At 41.4% G+C, this 18,860-nt stretch overlaps 1 protein-coding gene across 2 annotated transcripts in view; it reads left to right on the forward strand.

Annotated features, from left to right (window-relative positions):
- The window catches only part of GATB (glutamyl-tRNA amidotransferase subunit B), a 74,062-nt gene that overhangs the window by 32,165 nt on the left and 23,037 nt on the right, over positions 1-18,860 (forward strand). For both annotated transcript variants that reach the window (XM_025042774.1, XM_006906263.3), the window contains 4 exons: positions 5,826-5,939; positions 8,837-8,921; positions 9,600-9,644; positions 12,122-12,311. In XM_025042774.1, the coding sequence (XP_024898542.1) occupies positions 5,826-5,939; positions 8,837-8,921; positions 9,600-9,644; positions 12,122-12,311 (434 nt within the window). The remainder of the gene's footprint in view (positions 1-5,825; positions 5,940-8,836; positions 8,922-9,599; positions 9,645-12,121; positions 12,312-18,860) is intronic.

The following is an 18,860-nucleotide window of genomic DNA, read 5'->3' on the forward strand; positions in this document are numbered from 1 at the left end:
AGGCGCGCCTGTGATCTGCCGGGGGCCCGCTTTTTTTTTTTTTTTTTTTTTGGTGCCGTAAGCATTTTATCAGCCCTGACCCCTTTGCTCATTCTTCTGTCCCATCACCATAAGACCACTGCGTAGGCACTGGAGACCAGCCTGGGGACTGAGGGCCATGCCACGAAGAACAGTGGACCCCCATAGTGCTTTTGGAATGCCTCTTAATTCCTTGGAGCTGCTGTTCAGTGACTTCCTGGTGGTAGTTTTGCTGATGAGCGTAGACCTCTCAGCCTGGGTTCCGAGAGCCATTTCCTTCTCGGAACATGTGCCTCTGTGGGGAACCTTAAAGCATTCCGTTGAGCTGAACACATATCGATGTAGACATACAGAATGTTTCAATGATAGTAATATCTGCCAGTCTGAACATTTAGCATATGCCCATCGGTTGACAAAGCATTTTTTTAAATTAATTTATCGTCTCATGTAAACTTTACGACATTCTTGAGAGAGAGGTTTATCGTGCCTGATGTACAGGTGGGGGAAACTGAGGTTTAGGGAGGTTATTTGCCTAAAGCCCGTAAGAAGTGACTGACCTGGGATTTGAGCCCAGGTGTGTCTGACTCCGGGAGCCCTTTAAGCACGGGGTCACATTGCTTCCTACTGGCGGCCACAAGAGTGTCATAACCGCCATAGATAACAACTTTGAGAGAGAGTTTGGTGGCACGTGGGTGCTGAGGGCACTGAGGTCCCGTGCCTGGCTTGGAATCCTGTCCTGCCACTTCCGGCTGTAGGAACCTGGGCAAAGTGTTTGACTTCTCTGAGCCTCCCTTTTCATACTTACAAATCAAGTCCCCAAATAGTTGTGTATGGAAAGGGAAAAGAAAAAAGAAACCAAGGAGGAAAAGAAGTCATGTAAGTCTTCAGTGGAGTTGGGACAGCTGGATGGTGCCCTGTTTACTGAGACAGAAGACGGGAGAGGAGTGGCTTTGTGGGAGAAAACCTAGGTTTCCATTTTGGATATGTCAAGTTTGAAATGCCTGAGGGATGTCTAAGTGGATTTGCCAATAAAGCAATATTCTAGGGAATATATGATAATATATATAAAACTTATCACAGGTCCTGGCAAGTAGCCTGTGCTCAGTAAATCTTAGGGATTTTTAACAATAATAAGTAGTATTACTTTTATAGAATTGCTGCTCATGTTGGATGAATATGCTTTGTGAAATATGTTTGATAAAAAATTTGGTCACTTTTTGCCAAACCTTGTTATTTAAGTTCTGGAGAATATTCAGTGATCAGAATGAGATAGCTTAACAGACCTTCTCACTAAATCCTCAGGCTCCTGCTGTTTACAGAAACAGTTTTCTGTCCTGATGTTATCTTTCTGATGTGTGAATGTGTTTTAGAAAAAAAAATATATAACCACACCATACCACTCTGCTCAGTGGTATAGTTCTTTCGCTTTGCTGTTATAAATTTCTACTCCTAGAGGGTAGAAATTGAGCTTGATAACATTCTCATGACGTGTGGATGAAGGCCCTCCCTCAGTGTTGCAGAATGCATTGAAGAAAACCAGACTTGGCGAGGCTTTTGTGTGCTAGAGGCAATTTAACTTAATTTGTTTAAAAGGTATTTTGTCTTCACTGGATAGAATGTCTTTTGTTAGTGTTCGATACTGTATTTGAATCCAGGCTAGAGAACTCTCGACACCTCAAGGTACTGAATAATTCCTCTCAGACATTGTGTAGTATGGTCTTCTTTGGGAGAGACTGAAATTCATGCTTTTATTCCTTTTCCAAATTAGAATCCGAAATTATGAAAGATGGTTTTGTTTTTAAAAGCAAGTATGGTCTCATTCAGGGTTCCCTGAGTTCCAGCCAAGTTGTCTCTGAGCATTGAGACTCAGTTGAGTGGGGCTCACGCAGCATACCTACTTTGGACATTTTCCTTTGAGCTGAACGGGCCTTTCCGATGATTCCCACCATTAATTAGTCCAGTGCAGACAGAACTTTAGAACATCTCGGGAACTTACTGTGAAGCAGTAACCAGTCTGCTTACTCATTGCTCAGGAAAATAACACGAGTTTTGGCTCATTAATTTATTGACCAATGACCACGTGCCAGACCCAGATCTGGATTCTGAATATAGCAATGAAAAAACATCGTTCCTGCTCCATAGAGCTTATGTTCATGAGGGAGAAAAATACAGTAACAAATAAAACAAAAACAGTTGAAGTGATAAGTGCATTAGGAAATAGGGTGCCACATAAAAGAATAACATTGGAAAGTGAAGGCCTCTCAGAGGAGGTGACATTTATTTGAGACCTGAAGAATAGCCCGGAGGAGCCAGCATAGTAGCCCTAGGGGTTAAGCATTCTAGGGAACCGATAAGGCAAAGTCTGAGATAGGTGAAAGCGTAGAATATGCTGGGAGTTAACAAAGGTAACAGAAGGCCACCACAGGGAAAGCCTAATGAGCAGGGGAATGTGGCATCAGGTAGGACTGAAAAGGTAGGCATGGGATAGGTTACTGATGATGGTAAGCAGTGGGGTTTCATTCCAAGTGCAGTGGGAAGTCATTGAAGGGCTTTTGAGCAAGGGAATAACATAGTCTGTGTAATGTTTTAGAAAACCACTCTGGCTGCTTCGTTCAAAGTAGATTTCAAATGGGTGAGAGGTGAAGCAAGGAGACCAGTTATGAAGCTTCTGCAGTACTTCAGATGGAAACTGACACTGTTGTAGACAGGGCTGGTGTCAGTGAAGACGGAGATCTCAAGATGGGTAGATTCAAGAAATAACAGGATTTGTTAACGGGCTGGCGGGGAGGTCGGGGGCAGGAAGGAATCGAGGATGCCTTCAAAGAAGCTTGAGGAGCTTGGTAGTGGTTGCTCTTTACCGAAATTAGGAAGATGAAGACAAAAATGGCTTTGTAAGGATGTAAATCAGGATTTACTTGAAGCCATTGGGATACCTTGGAGACCTCCAAGCAGAGGTGTCAGGTAGACATTGGAGGTCAGTGTGGAGCTCAGAGTAGAGGTCTAGTCAAGAAAAAAAAATTAAGGAGTTATCAACACATACATGGCATCTAAACCGTGCAGAGAGAGTAAGTAAAGAAGACAGTCTCGAGTTTGGATGGGAAAGAAAGTGCCAGCAAATGAAAAAGGTCTAGTCAAGAAAAAAAAATTAAGGCGTTATCAACACATACATGGCATCTAAACCATGCAGAGAGAGAGTAAGTAAAGAAGACAGTCTTGAGTTTGGATGGGAAAGAAAGTGCCAGCAAATGAAACGGAAGTAGCGTGTCCAGGGAGGTAGGAAGGAAACCAGAAGAGTGTAAGGTCATAGAAGCTGAGAGAGGGAGGTAAGAAGGAAAGGATTAGTTCGTGTGTCACATGCTGCTGAAGTGTCCCATAGGTGAAGGTAGACTGTGTCCAGTCTCTGTTGGTGTTGGCAACTGGAGGTTGTTGGTGACTTTGACGAGGCATTTTTTGAGAGGTGAGGACAGAAGCCAAGATAAAGCAAGTTTAGGAGTAAATGGGAGGTGAGATCATGAAGACAACATGTGCAGCAAACAACATGGTTTGAGAGGATTTGCTGAAAAGGGAAGCAGAGGAACAATAGCTGGATTACTGCTAGAAAGAATTGGGTTCAACGGAGTAGATTTTTGGTTTAGTTTTTTAAATGAGAAATACTATCGCGTTTGTTTATATCAGAATTAATGCTAAAAAGAGATTAATGACTAATATGGGAGAGAGGAGATGACCAACATGTCCTTGGGAAGGCAAGAGGTGTGCGATTTAAAATCTGGGCCCAATCCTCAAGGGCTTTCCATTCTGGTCTTAAAGATAAGATTAATTCAAAATAGACTGTAGACATGCTAGATTCTGTGCTATGGATTATGTATATTCTAATAGTTCAGAGGTGCCACTAGTGGAGACTAGCCTTTCGATGAGGGTTTTTAGGAGAGAGAAGGTGGGACCTTGAAGGAAGGATAAGCAGAGGTTGGTTTAGGGACAGTAACACTGATGAAGAGAGGGTATGGAGAGCGTATAGAGGAGCTTTCTCATGGAGTGCTTAGTGAGAAAATGTGGGTCGTGTCAACCAAGACCAGATGAGGGCCCTTGAACATCAAGCAGGGGAGACGAGACGATCCACTAGGAGCTGGCTCTCCACGTGAGCAGGCACTGCGACGATAGCGACGAAAACCACATTGTGGCAGGGTGAAAGTCGGAGCAGCATCGTGGGTGGCAGGACAGGGAGGGGCTGCTGTGGCAAAGGTCAGGATGCGGTTCTGTAGCCTGGGCCTGGAGTTCCAAGTCCTCGGGCAAGGGTGGCAGCAGTGGAAATGGAGAGGAACTGACAGGTACGGGGTATATTTGGAGGGAAGAACTGGTAGGATCTGCTTTTCAGTTTGGATATAAGAAACAAAGAAAACGGAGAAGCAGATGATGACTTAGAGTCCCTAGATCAAACATCTGAGGATGTCAGGAGTATCTGGGATTTGAGATGTGTGTAAGCACAGATTGTCAAGAAAGGGGCTACAGGGTTCCTCAAAAGTGTCAAGATGTCAGCACTAGAGACATAGGGTAATTTCCGAACTGAAGGGCACCTTCTCCCTGGCTGTCACGGGTGGGGTTGCAGTCCCAGAGCGGGTGAGGTGAGCCCTTTTCCTGAGGGAATTAGTGGCAAGCAGGGCAAGCAGCGGCCAGCCATTGGTCTCAAGCTTGGACATTGAGCCCCACAGCACAGCACTGGGGGAAAGACAGAAACCAGTTCCGAGGGTCTCCTTTCTTGTCATGGAATTAACTTATGTCACTTTATTATTTAAATATGCTTTTGCTGTGGAATCTGGGGAAATTAATGTCTTTATTCAGCCGATCAGAACATTAGGTTTGGCAGATTTTTTAATTTAAAAATCTGCTTAGGAAAATAAAATTCCAGCATTTTATCTTCTCATCCTGTACTGTTTTAAATATTGTAAATGAGATTGGAGAACAGAGAATTTGAGCTATACTTTGTAGAGTGTAAAATCTGAGTATTTCTTACCTTCATCTCTCTATGTGTCTTGGGGTTCCCCCCTCCCCCCGCCCCGGGAGCCTCTCAGTCCTCTCCAAGTTAGTCTAAACCACCTGCTTCCTTAGGGGTTATCACTCCCAATCTGAAGCGGCCTCCCCGGATGGGGACAGACTCTCCCCTTCATAACAGCTCTGTCTGCTGCAGCACATCCTCAGTAGTCGGGAAGGGTTCAGAGTCCTGTTTGTGGCAGGAAGAGATCATCACAGTACCTAGAGGAAGGGAAATAAATGCCCAGGTTTCTGGCTCTTGCCCTTGAGCTGTAGATTCTCAAGGATTCTCTTATAAATCTTTCAGAACTGCTGTTGGAAATCCACGTTCCACTGGACAGCAGTGTAGGGTCAGTTGTCGGGTAGTCATTTCTGAGGCCTTCCTGCCACCCCAGCTCCAGCTCTTTGAAAAAACTTCAGAATAAAACTGCAGAGTGAATCTCTTTTTAACAGTGTTGTTTTTCTTATTTGACACAAGTGAAATGAGATTTCTTCAGCTGGTCTATCCAGAATTTCTCCTCTCTTCTGCATGTGCACAGAACATACACACAAATACACATATACACCCCTATACACTTTGGATGCCTCAGGACTGGAATTCTCTTAAGTGGACAGAAGTAGCAGCCGTCTACTTCAGAACTAACTGTACCATCTCTAAAGTTAAGTTGCTATAACTAAACAGCAAGTAGAGTTAGATGTCACTTGCCTGGACACTCATTCTCCTTAAAAAGACCATGTTGTCTCAGGATTTCTAAAGAATTGTCTTTTTTCTCTCCTTCCAGAGGGCCAGTTGAGAGTGGATGCTAATATATCTGTGCATCACCCTGGGGAGCCTTTGGGCGTTCGGACTGAAGTAAAGAATCTCAACAGCGCCAGGTTCTTGGCCAAAGCCATAGGTAAATGTCAGCTGTTACTCATAATGTACCTCTTTGTGTCAGTTATCTATTGCTGTGTAACAAGCCACCCCAAACCTTAGCTACTTGTACAATAACCATTTCAGGTTTCACAATTCTGTGGATCGGGTGGTTTTTCTACTGGTCCTGCCTCAGCTCATTCATGTGGCTGTGGAAGCTGGCAGCTCAGCTGAAACAGAGGGTATAAGATGTCCTCACTCATGTGTTGGGGCCTCGGTGCTGGATGTCTGCTAGCCTTGTCTATCCACATGGTCTTTGTTCATTCACTTGCCTAGCCTGGGCCTTCTATGGCAGTGAGAGATTCCAGGAGGATGAAGGCAGAAGCCTCAAGGCCTCTGGAGTCCTCAGCTCTAGAAGTTACACAATGTTTGTTCCAACACATTCTGTTCAAAGCAGATTGAATTAAAAGCAGATTCAAAGGGAGGAGAAATAGACTCCACCTCTTTATAGGGAGTCTGCAATATAGTACAGCTCTGATTTTTTATTTATCACATGCTTTCTGCCCAGTCCGAAATTATGGCCAATAGCTAATGAATATATAAAACTTTGAATATATAAAACTTTGTAAAGTTTTATATATTCATTAGCTATTGGCCATAATTTGATCTTATTGGTCAATGTATTTTTCTAGTTTTTACTAATAGATTGCATGTGCCTATGTAACCAAATCTTGATATTATTTTAGCAAGACGTGCTGTGGGTATTTCACTGTCAACAAGTGTATACTAATAATTAAAATAGAACGATTGAGCAAGATAAACATCTGGGGCAGTCCCATAGAATGTGGATGACTATGAATCTGAGGGGAAGACATTTCAGAAGAATAAAAATATTTTTTAAAACCAAAGATATCTTGAGAGGAAAAAAGAAGGGTGGGTGATTTAAAGCGCACCCTCTCAAGGATGCACAGAGAACAAGACAGCTGAATGCATTGCTCTAGCCCAAATGTTGAGTAGAGTCTTGGGTCTTGTCAAGAAAAGAATTAAAATACAGAAAAGATTGTCTAGTCTTGTATAAAACCTTATTATTTTAACCTGAAATGTCAACCAGCCTCAATGAAGGCACTCCGAGTCTGCAAATTTTCAGAAAAAAAGAGCATTAAAATGGTCAAGGGGAAACTTATGGAGGAAGAAGGAGTGGGACTTCCCACATGAAGACGTACTTCCATCTCTAAAAGGAGACACAATACATGCTTCTGAAGCCATGAAAGGTATGGGTGAGAGAAAACCCTTTATAATCCCAGTTTGTGAAGGGAAAGCTTGCAACGAATGGAAGAAAGTTCTACTTCACCTTGTGGGTAGTAAGTACTGGGACTCATTCTAAGAGATGGTGACAGTGACCTTAAAAAAAAAAAAGACAGCCATATTTTAGGTAGATAAATCTATAATGAGTGATAAAGGAGACCCTTGCCAGTTTTTTTGACTGTCCCTAACCTTCTGTTGTCCTGACGTACCCTTCAGAACAGCAGTCTGAGACAGAATTCTCCCTGTGGTCTGTTCAGACTGGAAGAACCAACACTTTACTGTTATGGGCTTAATTCACCAAGTCTTTAGTTCCTGACCCCCCGCCCCGCCCCATTTTTCTACCTCCTTTGGGTCTTTTAGCCATCATCTCATGTCAATCAGAGAGCATCACAGTGGGAGAGTTGAGCAAAAACTGACATCTTTGATGTTGCTGCTGCTTAGCAGCAGAGATAAGAGTTTGGATTCAGGCAAGGGAAGGTAGTGTGGCAGGGCGGGGAGTTGGGGGCAGGCCAGAACTGTTTCCATAAAGAAGCTTAGCAGTCATGGCTGTTTTGATTACCACAGCCTGCCTTGTTTGATGAGGAGGGAATGTTTCAGAAAGCAGTGGTTCTTAATCATGTTGGGGTCATAGATCCTTTTGAAAATATAATCAAAATTCTGGACCCTCTATCCAAAAAATGTGCATCTGTACACACCCACATCTTGTATATAATTTCAGGAGATACCAAAACCACTTGGAGCCCAGTCATTGATCCCAGGATAAGAACTCCTGGTAGGCAGCAATCCTAGATCTCGAGTCACTCAGCCTTGGTAGTGGGCCCAGCCTTTCTGCCAAGTTGTATAATCTTACTAGGTCACTTAATCTCTCTGAACCCAAGTTTTCTCAAAAAAGGAGGGAATAGTGCTTCCTAAAAGACCCTTTACAGCATCATTATTATTATTCTATGATGGCAGCAAGAAGAAAATACAGTGTACAGTAGTCCCCCCTTATCCATGGGGTATATGTTTCAAGACCCCTGTGGATGGATGCCTGAAACCACAGAACCCTATAGATAATATGTTTTTTCCTATACACACATACCTGTGATAAAGTTCATTTTAGAAATTAGGTACAGAAAGAGATTAACAATAATAACTAATAATAGAATAATTATAATATACTGTAATAAAAGTTATGAAAATGTCTCTCACACAAAATATCGTATTATACTGTGTTTACCGTTCTCGTTCTTGAGATGACATGCGATAATAAAATCGCTAAGTGTTGAGATGAAGTGAAGTGAATGACATAGGCATGGCGATGTAGTATTAGGCTACTGTTGACCTTCTGAGGATACTGTCAGAAGGAGAATCAACTGCTTCTAGTGATCCTGGGTCATCGAGCCATGATAATGGCAGTAGTTGAATGTCAGGAGCAGACAACGTCTTTGAGGAAATTTAAAATTTTCAGACTGTGGTTGAATACAGATAAACCAGACAGTGGAACCGCGGATAAGGAGGGAGTACTATATAGGAAAGAATTATTTTAAACAACTGTCTTGATTATTCTTTTTACTTAAAGATTGAAAAACATTTCTGATTATTGCTTGACTAGATGAATCAAAAATATACTAAACTACTATATTTTTCTCTTAGACTATGAAATTCAGAGGCAAATCAATGAACTTGAGAATGGAGGTGAAATTCTGAATGAAACTCGCTCATTCGATTACAAGCTGGGGTGAGTTTGCATCTTGAGTATAGCTGGGTGAGGTTCCAGGCTGAGTTCACCACAGACCAGCCATGTGACCTTGAAGAAGGTACTTAGCTTCTCTGTACTTCTGTTTCCTTGTTAGTAAAATTTGGAAAATGCTGTCCCCTACAAGGATATAATATACCCTGTAGGGCTGGTAAGAGATTTAAACTGAACCAGACTTAAACATAGTGCTTACTCTTAGGTCCTGGCCCTTCTCTTGCTTCCAGATTACCTGCTTTGCGGCAAGAACTTTTACTTCCTTAAATTCCATCAGATTTAAGCTCTACCAGTTTAAGCTAGAGGCAGAAGGAAGTTTAGAGCTGGTTGTGGAGGTGCTTTTTCTTGTTTAGGTAACTTTGACTCTAATTTTCTAAGAGTTTTAAAGATTTTTTACTCTTAGCAGAAGACTGAACAAAGCTCAAAAGCCTAGAGTTAAAGCTAGTTAAAAGCTGGAATCATTGAAACAATTTCTTTTTTTTTAATTAGCATTCTGAACATTTATTTTTTAAATATTTTTTAATGTAGTCACAAAGTGTCTCCCAAGGAACACTGATGAGCTTGCATTTGCTCGTGTCTCTTATTGGTAAGGAATCTCCTCTCTGCATGTGTGCTAGCCAGTGCTACATGCGATGTTCGTTTAATGCTCTTATTTAACTTTCATAGGTGCACCGTGCCAATGAGAGACAAAGAAGGAAAACAAGACTACAGGTGATTACTTCTCTTGTCAAAATAGCATTATATATTTGGGGTTGGGGCATATTTCAAATCTACTTACAGATCAACCTGATGATCCCGGATAGTTTTTAGAAACCACTTTTTGTTATTGCTGCATGGTGGAAAATCTAGACTGAGAGAAAAAATATGTTCTTGATTCGGTAGCCTCTTGTTAGACAGGATTCAACTGTTGGAAGACACTTGTTCACTCCTCTGTGTGACAGTTGTTGTAATTGAGCTAAGAGGATGGCATTTGAGGATGGAGCCTATCCTGTTCCTATTCTTACATTCAGTTACAAATTCAGTAAATGAAGTTTCTTGAGAAGAAATGTGTGTGTTCATGGCATTTCTCTTCATGCCTCAAGTCATGCTATTAATTGATAAACAAGTTAGACTTAATATGAGATCCAGAAATAAAGCAAATGATAAGGACAGGCTTAAGGAAACTGCATCCTTTCATTTTTTTCCCCATGGAATTTAGCAGATTGCCAAGATTGAAATTTTAATGTGTTAAAGTTGTTGAGATGAGCCCATCTCTCCTTTGTGAAGTGCGAGATGATGTAAGTGTAGCTGTTGCTGTCAATGAGGAACAAGTGTAGCATCGTGATGTGGGAAAGCAGCAACTCGTAAACCCTTAGCGTGAACTTCACCTCAAGGATTCCTCTCATGGTGTCTGTCAGAGTCAAGATTTTTTTAATTGTGATCTTCTAGGTACAGTCCGTTCTTCCCAAGAACATCTTTGTCCTCCAGTGTTGACTCTGTTTGTGCTGCTTTCTCACTAAGCATAGAGGAGGCTTTTAGTTTGGTTGGTGTCTTCAGCTCTATCCCTCAGGTTAGTAGATGGGATTCGGGGAGCCCCGCTTTGATCCCTCTTACCTTCAGAAGTCAGACTGATTCGTAGCATAGATTTAGCGTCGAGGTGGTGGGTTGCTCACACTTCTAATCTATTACCTCGGAGCCACTGTTTGTTCTGCATTGTCCTGCTTCTACATAAGCCTCTAACAAATATAAGGAGAGAAAAACGAGTGATGCTGGAATAAAACGGAGAGCAGGACATCTTTGTTTAACCCATTTCCCGTCTGTGCCCAGAATACTCGCCGGTGGCACTTGCGCTGCTACGTTTACACAGATAACTCGCGGATCACAATCCTAACCCTACCCCCTAAATTTGCCACAAAATATCTCACTTTTGTTATTATTTTGGCGTCACTATTGTATAGCAATAGTCTTTGGAAACAAGTGGCATCATTCTATTTATACCATTCTGTTTTTAGTAGTGGTATTTCCATTTACAAAATATAGTAATTCTTGATCACTTAACAATGTCGAATCTTGAAAAACATAGCATTCCTATGTGTGATGTTAACATTGTTCTCAAATAGTTGCTAGCCGAAGATTCATTTGATGATTCTGATTTATGTGTGCATTTCTGTTACATTAAGATTAGAGACAAGTTCTGTTTAAAAGTAACTCCAAGAAGTTTTTATATTTTATTTTCACATTGAAAACCAGTCAATTTGCTTCTGCCTCAAAGAGTATGTTTATGTAAAATTAAATTAATGCTAACAGCAAGCTGCACTTTTTTTTCTAAACAGGAAATGAGTTAATAAGATTATTTGCAGTGGCGAAAATTAACCGACTTTATTTTTTTTATTGCAGCTTTAGGCTTCCAGCAGAATTGAGAGGGAATTACAGAGAGTTCCTTGGTATATAACATGTACTCCCCCTGCGACCCTTGATTTCCCGTAATAACATCTGACATTAGTGGATAGCGTGGTACTTTTGTTACGATTAACGGAAGTTGACACCTTATTATTAACTAAAGTTTGTAGTTTACATTAGGGTTCACTGTTTATGCCATACATTCTGTGGGCTCTGATAAATATATAATGACATATATCCACCATTACAGTGTCATACAGAATAATTTCACTGCTCTAAAAATCTGTACTCTGCTTTTTCATCCCTTTCTCCCTCCCCAACTAGCTTCTACATTTTATTTAGGCAAAATCCATTCATTTCTTCTTCTCAAGAAAGAATGTTTTCTTATTTGACTTTCAATTTATTACACAAATTCTGCTAAAAATAGTGGAACTTAAAAATGGGGGAAGTCATCTTCCTCCCTGATAAGTAAATTGTTCTCATTTGGTCCTACTTTTTCCAGCCCATATCTTTAGAAATACATACTTTATCCACAATTATGCATCATAGTGTGTCATGAGCCCTATGTTGTGCCTTTTTCATCCATCACTAGTTCATAAGCACAGAGTGGCAGCTTTGGAGTTTCAAGCTATAGTTTACACTTGTGCAAAGGCTAGCTCCTGGAAAACAGAGAATCGATATTGTAAGACATTAGAAAATATTTGCAAGTAATATGGCCTCTAAACACAGAAACTTTCATATTGATAATAGGGTATTTTTCTTATTAAACTAAATACTTCAGAGTCAGGCCCTGTCTCCTTTCTGGCCAGGTTTATTCCTGAACCCAACCTTCCGCCTCTGGTACTCTACGACTCAGCGTCTCTGCCTGCCAACGCAGACCCACAGCAAGTGATCAATATCGACCAGATTCGAGAGCAGCTCCCTGAGCTCCCCAGCGTGACCCGGGAGAAGCTCGTTCAACAGTACGGGATGCTGCCGGAACACAGCCTCACCTTGCTGGTAGGTATTGATCAGAAGCTCAGATAAATCCAGCTCAGCAGGTAGGATAACATTGTACGGTGTGGGCTCTGAGTGGAGAGGGTAATTGTACAATAGATGCTTCTGAAAAGAATTTTAAAGTGTGATAAACTTCGTTTGCTACCCTTATTGGTAGATGCGCCTCATAAAACCGGAAGCAGAATCTTGTCTCATTTCTTCTATGTAGAAATGAACGGCTGCTCACAGCATCCGTGGAGGCTTCTTGAAGACAGTCCAGATGTTATGGATGAGTGTTTTTCCATGTGTCCGCAGAATAAACAAAAATCCATGTATAGGGTTTTAGCAGTATTGAACCATGACAGGGTCTGGCAGGAAGTTAGGTTCTCAAAAGCCAGCCAGTCGTTTTTACCAATAAATGTAGAAGAAAACATTTATTCCACACAAAATGCTAAAAACTGACGAAAAGCGTCAGTCCTTTGAGGCTTGAGGATGCATCTGAACAGAGCATTAGAGAATCTGACACCACTGAGATCTGTGTAGGCATTTTTCCATTTTTTTTCAAAGCTGCTTGGGGCTTTGCAGTTTTCTTTGTCATGGCAACATTAAAGTGATCCGGCATCAGTGAGCGTAGCGTTGTATCACAGTTGTCTTCGACTTGTCCACTGGGGAGGAAGCAGAACGTTTTGCTGCTGCGTCTTTCAGGGACTAGGCATATGCCACACTTTTGGAGCAGCAGAATCTCTGGAAACTGGATTTTTACATTTTAATTGACCAATAACAAATATACGGGGATATTAGGATATACATATTTAAATGTAAATGTATACAGTTCAATAATAGCAACCCAGCCATTTCTTGTACAAGGTAGGCAATTGAATGTTTGTTGAATAAATGATTTTTCTCTTTATCATCTGTAAATCAGCTAATTTGAGAAGTATCCAGTGAATCACACATGAGAACTCCTCTTTTGCTATCAGAAATGATTAAGCATGATTGTTTTCTCATACTTGAGGCAGAGTTGATCACTGTCTCTTATGGGCTGCCGGGGTAGCTTATTGCTACCTCTGTGGCACTTCTATCACTGTATTTTAGTTATTTATTAGTGTATCTTGTTCAGCACCTTTAAGACAAGGGTCGTTTCATCCTCTTGCTCTGTTTCTCAGCAGAGACGAGCCCTGCAGCAGCGCTAAAAGCCAGATCTTTGTGTGAATCAGCCAACATCTTGTACAAACATCTTTAACCCGTGTTTTTCCTAGGTCGATTTAACAAGACTGCGTTTTAGTCTTACACATCTTCCCCACTATCTTGACCACTTGAATTTCCAGCCCACTAGAAATAAATTCCAGAATAAATACTAAATGCTAAATTCCAGTCCTGCATTTTAGGACATATCTGCCAAATTCTGTAGGGAATGGAGGACAGGGACCAAGGCTAAAGGTGTCAGTTAGCTCTCTCCACTCGCAGTTTTACCAGGCAAACAAAGGCCGCTCTTGGAGGTAGTGAATGATGAACCTGGATATCTTGGCCATTTCTTTGCCCAAGACTATGATTTCTGTAAAGAATCCACTAAATAGAATGTTAAAAATTCTTTTTGTGTATCAACTTTCTTCATAAGATAAGTGAAAGGACCTTTCCAAATCCCCTCCCAAGAATATGGCTATTTCTCTTCAGAGCACTGTCTGAAAATAGATGTCCCCTTCAGAGAGCATCTCTATAGGATTGTCACACTTGGCCTCTGACGAGCAGGGAGTGTCTGCCTGCCCTGGTTGTGAGTGAGTTCTCTGAGAGCAGGGGCACACTCATAGCCATGTTTGTGTCTCGTCACCACTCATGTGCCTTTCACAGTGTCGGTACCTAGGAGGCCTTGCGTGAATGTTTGCTGGGGGGTGGAAAATACATGAGTTTATGTTTTCATAGTTTAAGTTCCCCTTTAGGATACCTACCTTTGATCTCGTCAGTTTAGCACTTTTATCAACATCTCTTACGTAGCAGGTGCTGAGACAGGGACGGAGTTTTTTGTTGTTACGATGTTTTCTTTGCTTTCGAAGAGCTTGTTTACATGAACACAGCAGATACTACAATTTAACCAGCTCTTCGAGCAGATTGCAGTAGATAAATGTATAACGCAGGAGAGGAACCCAGAGCGGGTAGTGATTGCCTTGATTAGAACAAGTGGAGAAAACATCAAGACAAAGGTGGTTTTCGAACCATTTTTGAAGAGACCCATTTTTTGATATCTTAAAAATTTACTTATTTTTATAGCTTGAAGATAATGTATTAGGGGATTGGTTATCTTTTTTTTTAAGGGCTAGTACTTGAGATCGCTAAGGTGAGTGAGAAGAGAACTTGATAGGAATGGAAAGGGAATGATTTAGACAAATTGTTTTCCTGAAATTAGGCATCCTGAGCTTTTTATGGCTTTGTAATCATTGGAAGCTGAGTGACTCATAACATACACGAAAATATGTTCTTGTTTTTTCCTGCCTTCATCAGAAACACAACAGATTGCTGAGAAGGGCAGATGCACAAATCTAATGAACCATCTTTCAATTTAAAGAGTGCCCAGGAGTATTCATTAGATAAATAGCAGTGGTGGAGGTGTGCTTTGCAGAGCTTCAGCTCCATGCTCCATGCCTTTGCATTGCTTATTAAATTAAGCATTAAGCACATACCCCCACACATGCTTACTCACAAATAATAATATCAGAATTTAACTCTAGTCTTTAATTTATCTTGACATTTTATTGTGTAGTAAGCACTGAATTATTTATTGCTAACTTATCCTTGAAAGTTACAGAATTCTAATATCTTAGCATCCACCACAATATCTGGCACATAGTAGGCACTCAGTGAATCTTTGTTCAGTGAATGGAGGATGGATGAGTGAAGGCCTGGGATTCTGTGACAATACTCATGAAAGTCCCAGGAGGTATAGTGTTCCTGATGAAAGCCTCCCTGTTTCCAAAGGTGGTCAGATGCACAAACCACCCGTCTGACAACCAGCAGATCATGGAATGGTACCTGTGTCTCTGAACTCAGTGAGAAGTCCTGGATTGCCACTTCAGGCACGCCATGGACTGTGACCAGATGCGGGTCACTTGGTCTCGACTAGTTTTTCAAACTGATTTCATTTGAATGTACATCCCAATGTACATTGTGATTTTTTCTATTAAACCCTCTTGATAATCCCCTCCCAACAGAAACCTGTATTACTATTTTTTTTCTCCAGCCACCTAAAAAATATCTTGCCCGTCTGAAACTTCAGCCTAGTTAACTAACCTTGCTTCCATATGTTATGTCAAATTGCCTTGATTTCTGACCTCGTTCGTAAGGATTGAAAAATAGAAATGCAAAGCCGAGATCCAGGTATTAGAAAATGAGAGATTCTAATAGCATAGCAAGTCCTTCTCTGAGTCAGTATATCCGAGGGTAATTATTAGAATGATCAAGATTATGCGCATATGTTTTCTTAGAAAACAGTCCCAGGGTGATGTCTTTGGGGGCATCTCTTCCTAAATTCTTCCTTACCTGACTCAGCAAAGGCAAACAAATTGTCATTTGCCTAAGCAGCACATAAAAAAGGGGGCTCACTGACAGTCTGCTCTGCAGTTTAAAGCAGCCCACCTTTTAATCTATCCTGCAGCAGCCCTCTGAGGTACGTGGTATCATTCTACCCATTTTACAAGTGAGGAAACGTAACTACTGTGGTTGAGTGTACTACATTAAGTAACTTCCCCAAACTTGTGGGGAGCTAAGGTAAGATCCGGCTGACTTCGGGGAGGGCCCAGGCTCTTCATTTCTAAGCTCTACTGCCTGCCTGCATGTAGAATGTGCCACAGTGCCAAAGAAAAATAATCTTTCAAGTTCCTTGCTGTTTTGGACTTCTTAAAAGAGAAAATAGAATTTTAACTTTTCTTACCATGGATGCTTTATCAGCCCCACTAATGCTTCATGAAGCACAGCCATAGAACATCAGTCATTTAAAACTTTTGGCCACCCCTCTTGGATTTTAAGATGCCAGACTGCCTTATAAATAAAAGAAAGTGCTGTCCACTAATTTTAGTGAAAATTAGTCAGTGTCAAAGAAAAACAGAAATTATGTCCATTTTCCAAGTAGAAAATTTAAGTCAGAGAAAAGAAATGGAAAGTCTTCTCTGTAGCTTTATTTTGTTTCTTAAACTTTCTGCCTTAGATACTTGGCTCCTGCTGACTGAATTATTGAAAAGGGTCTCCCCATAGGGCAGAGCGTGTGGGGTTTGTGGGATGATCTTGTCATGTAGCTCGGCACATGGCAAGGAACAGATCTGAGCTCACAGGACGACTGGCTGTGTATGAAGTCAGACAGATTTCAGTCTCATCTGTTAATGGGAGATTTCAGTGAAGAAATGGCATAGCATCTCCAACTTAGTGTTTCTTGAGGGCCTGCTATACTTGCCTCGTGCCCTTTGCTGTTGTCAAATGTAAGTGCTTTATCTTATCTGTGCTGCTTTTAACTCTCCTGGGTAGCCCTACAGGGAAGGGGGTTAAAACACTAAGATAGGTACTCTTGATTCCAGATCTCACCTCTGACACTTGGGAGCTGGGAGGGCTCTGTAGAGGTAGCTGATACCCTCCCAGCTGAAGAAAGAAAGGATATGATTTGCTTACCCCCAAGATAATAGACATAGCAGAATCTTCACTGAATCTAAAGTCTAAATACAGCCAAGCAGACTCTCAAGAAAATGCTGCCAGAAAAAAGAGCAATGTTAACACATCGAGAGCCAGACAAAGCAAGATGTTAAGGAAAATTCAGCATGGCCCCAGTGAGACTGTAGGAAGATGTGATCGTGACCATCCAGATCGGTGACCTGTGCTGCCATATTTGTGTGTATTTGTATGCAGCCTCAAGATGTGTAGTCTTTGAACAACTTCATTTTCCCCAGCTGGTTATTCCCCATTTAAAGTCATAATCGTTTGTTTCTGACATTATAGAAAAGGTTAAGGTGTCTCCAAGGGACAAAGAAACAAAAGATGTGACTATGGTTGGTTGTTAAATGGATTGTTTTCAAAGAGTTTTGCTTTGAGTCTCTAGTAAGTTTGAAATGCCCTGGTTTTCTTTCTAGATGAATTGCCTATAAAATAATTTCCCTTGATAAATATCTATATATCTCAGAGGCAGTACTACTCTAAAGCTAATAGTCTGGAAAAGCATCTGAAACCATATTGACTGGTTTTAGACTGCCCAGACTTACTGGGGAGCAAAGTACTCACCCTCTTAACTACTGTCGAAGGTAGTTCCATTTGGTCAACATCATCACTCACCATATTTCAGCTCCATGCAATTTTCAAAACTGATTTTATTCATTTTATAATATTCTTCCCAGTGCTTGCCAGCTTAAGGATATTTTCACAGTTAGTTTATGCACTGGAAAAATAACCAATAGTTTGTTCTGGTAAAGTTGAATAAAAATATGCATCTTCTAATTTCTACAGAACCAACGATTCATTTATTTCAGATGTAAGTGACAAAGGCCTTTCAGAGATGAGGACCCTCTGGGCTCAGCCATTTGATCCCTTGGGGACATGCCCATTGGAGCAAAAGTGCAGGGAGGAGTGAGGGTTCTGAGTGCCCAGCCTTGGGGACTCACAGGGGCTCTGTCTCTAATGTACCTTGGAGGCTGATTTCCTGTTTGTGAACTCATTTCCTTTTGGAGATAATTAACAGAAGGCTGCTGTGGAGTAGCTCAGCTTCCCTCTGTGTTGAACCCACTGGACAACGGTATCTTTAAGGACACCAAAATGCAATTATAATCAGAATTGATTTCTTGACAACATGCTTTATGTGTACCACTCCTGCAAATACAGTCATCTAATTATGCCTGTCCACTATGAACTCTCCTTACCTGAATTATTTGGATTTGGATTATCCAAGGGCAAATCTTAACCCCAAACTGGTCTCCTTCAGATCTCTCTCAGATTTAATGCATCTCAGAGAATGTAAGTTCTCTGTCCTATTAGTCTAAGCCAATTGTAGGTGAGAAAACCCTTGAATGGAACCGGGTCTCTGAGTTGAACTCAGATGTGTGTACTTCCCAGCTTTGCTGGGGACAGAGCACAAGTGAAATTGTTGGGACCAGAGTTTTGCTTTGATTTTAGAGGCTCACAAACCCTGCTGGGAACGTGACCCAAGGGTGGAAATCATGGGGACCAGAATAGGACTAATCCTTGGGACAGACCTAGAGGGTGTACCCTCAGTTTTTTTGGGTCAGTTTCAGAGCTTCTGCAGATCCCCATATTCCTCAAAGTGGCACTGATGGTTCAAGATTCTGACTTCCTCCTGACATACTCAAGTGGAGAGTGACGTCTCTTGTGCTGGCCTCACACCAGCAATTAACTACCTTTTCTTTTCCCACTAAAGACTCCTCTGGATGAGTCCTTTTTTTACCCTCTAAGATTTCCACAGCCACTACTTGTTTCCATGAAAAACAGAGGACTCATTCGCAGCACAGATCCAAGTCACCGCCCCACTGGACATTTTAATCCTTAATTTAGTCATAGCTTCTGCTTTCTGCCCCAGACGACTACTCTCTC

This window comes from Pteropus alecto, unplaced genomic scaffold (assembly GCF_000325575.1).
Source record: "Pteropus alecto unplaced genomic scaffold, ASM32557v1 scaffold50, whole genome shotgun sequence".
In the NCBI taxonomy this organism is placed as follows: Eukaryota; Metazoa; Chordata; class Mammalia; order Chiroptera; family Pteropodidae; genus Pteropus; species Pteropus alecto.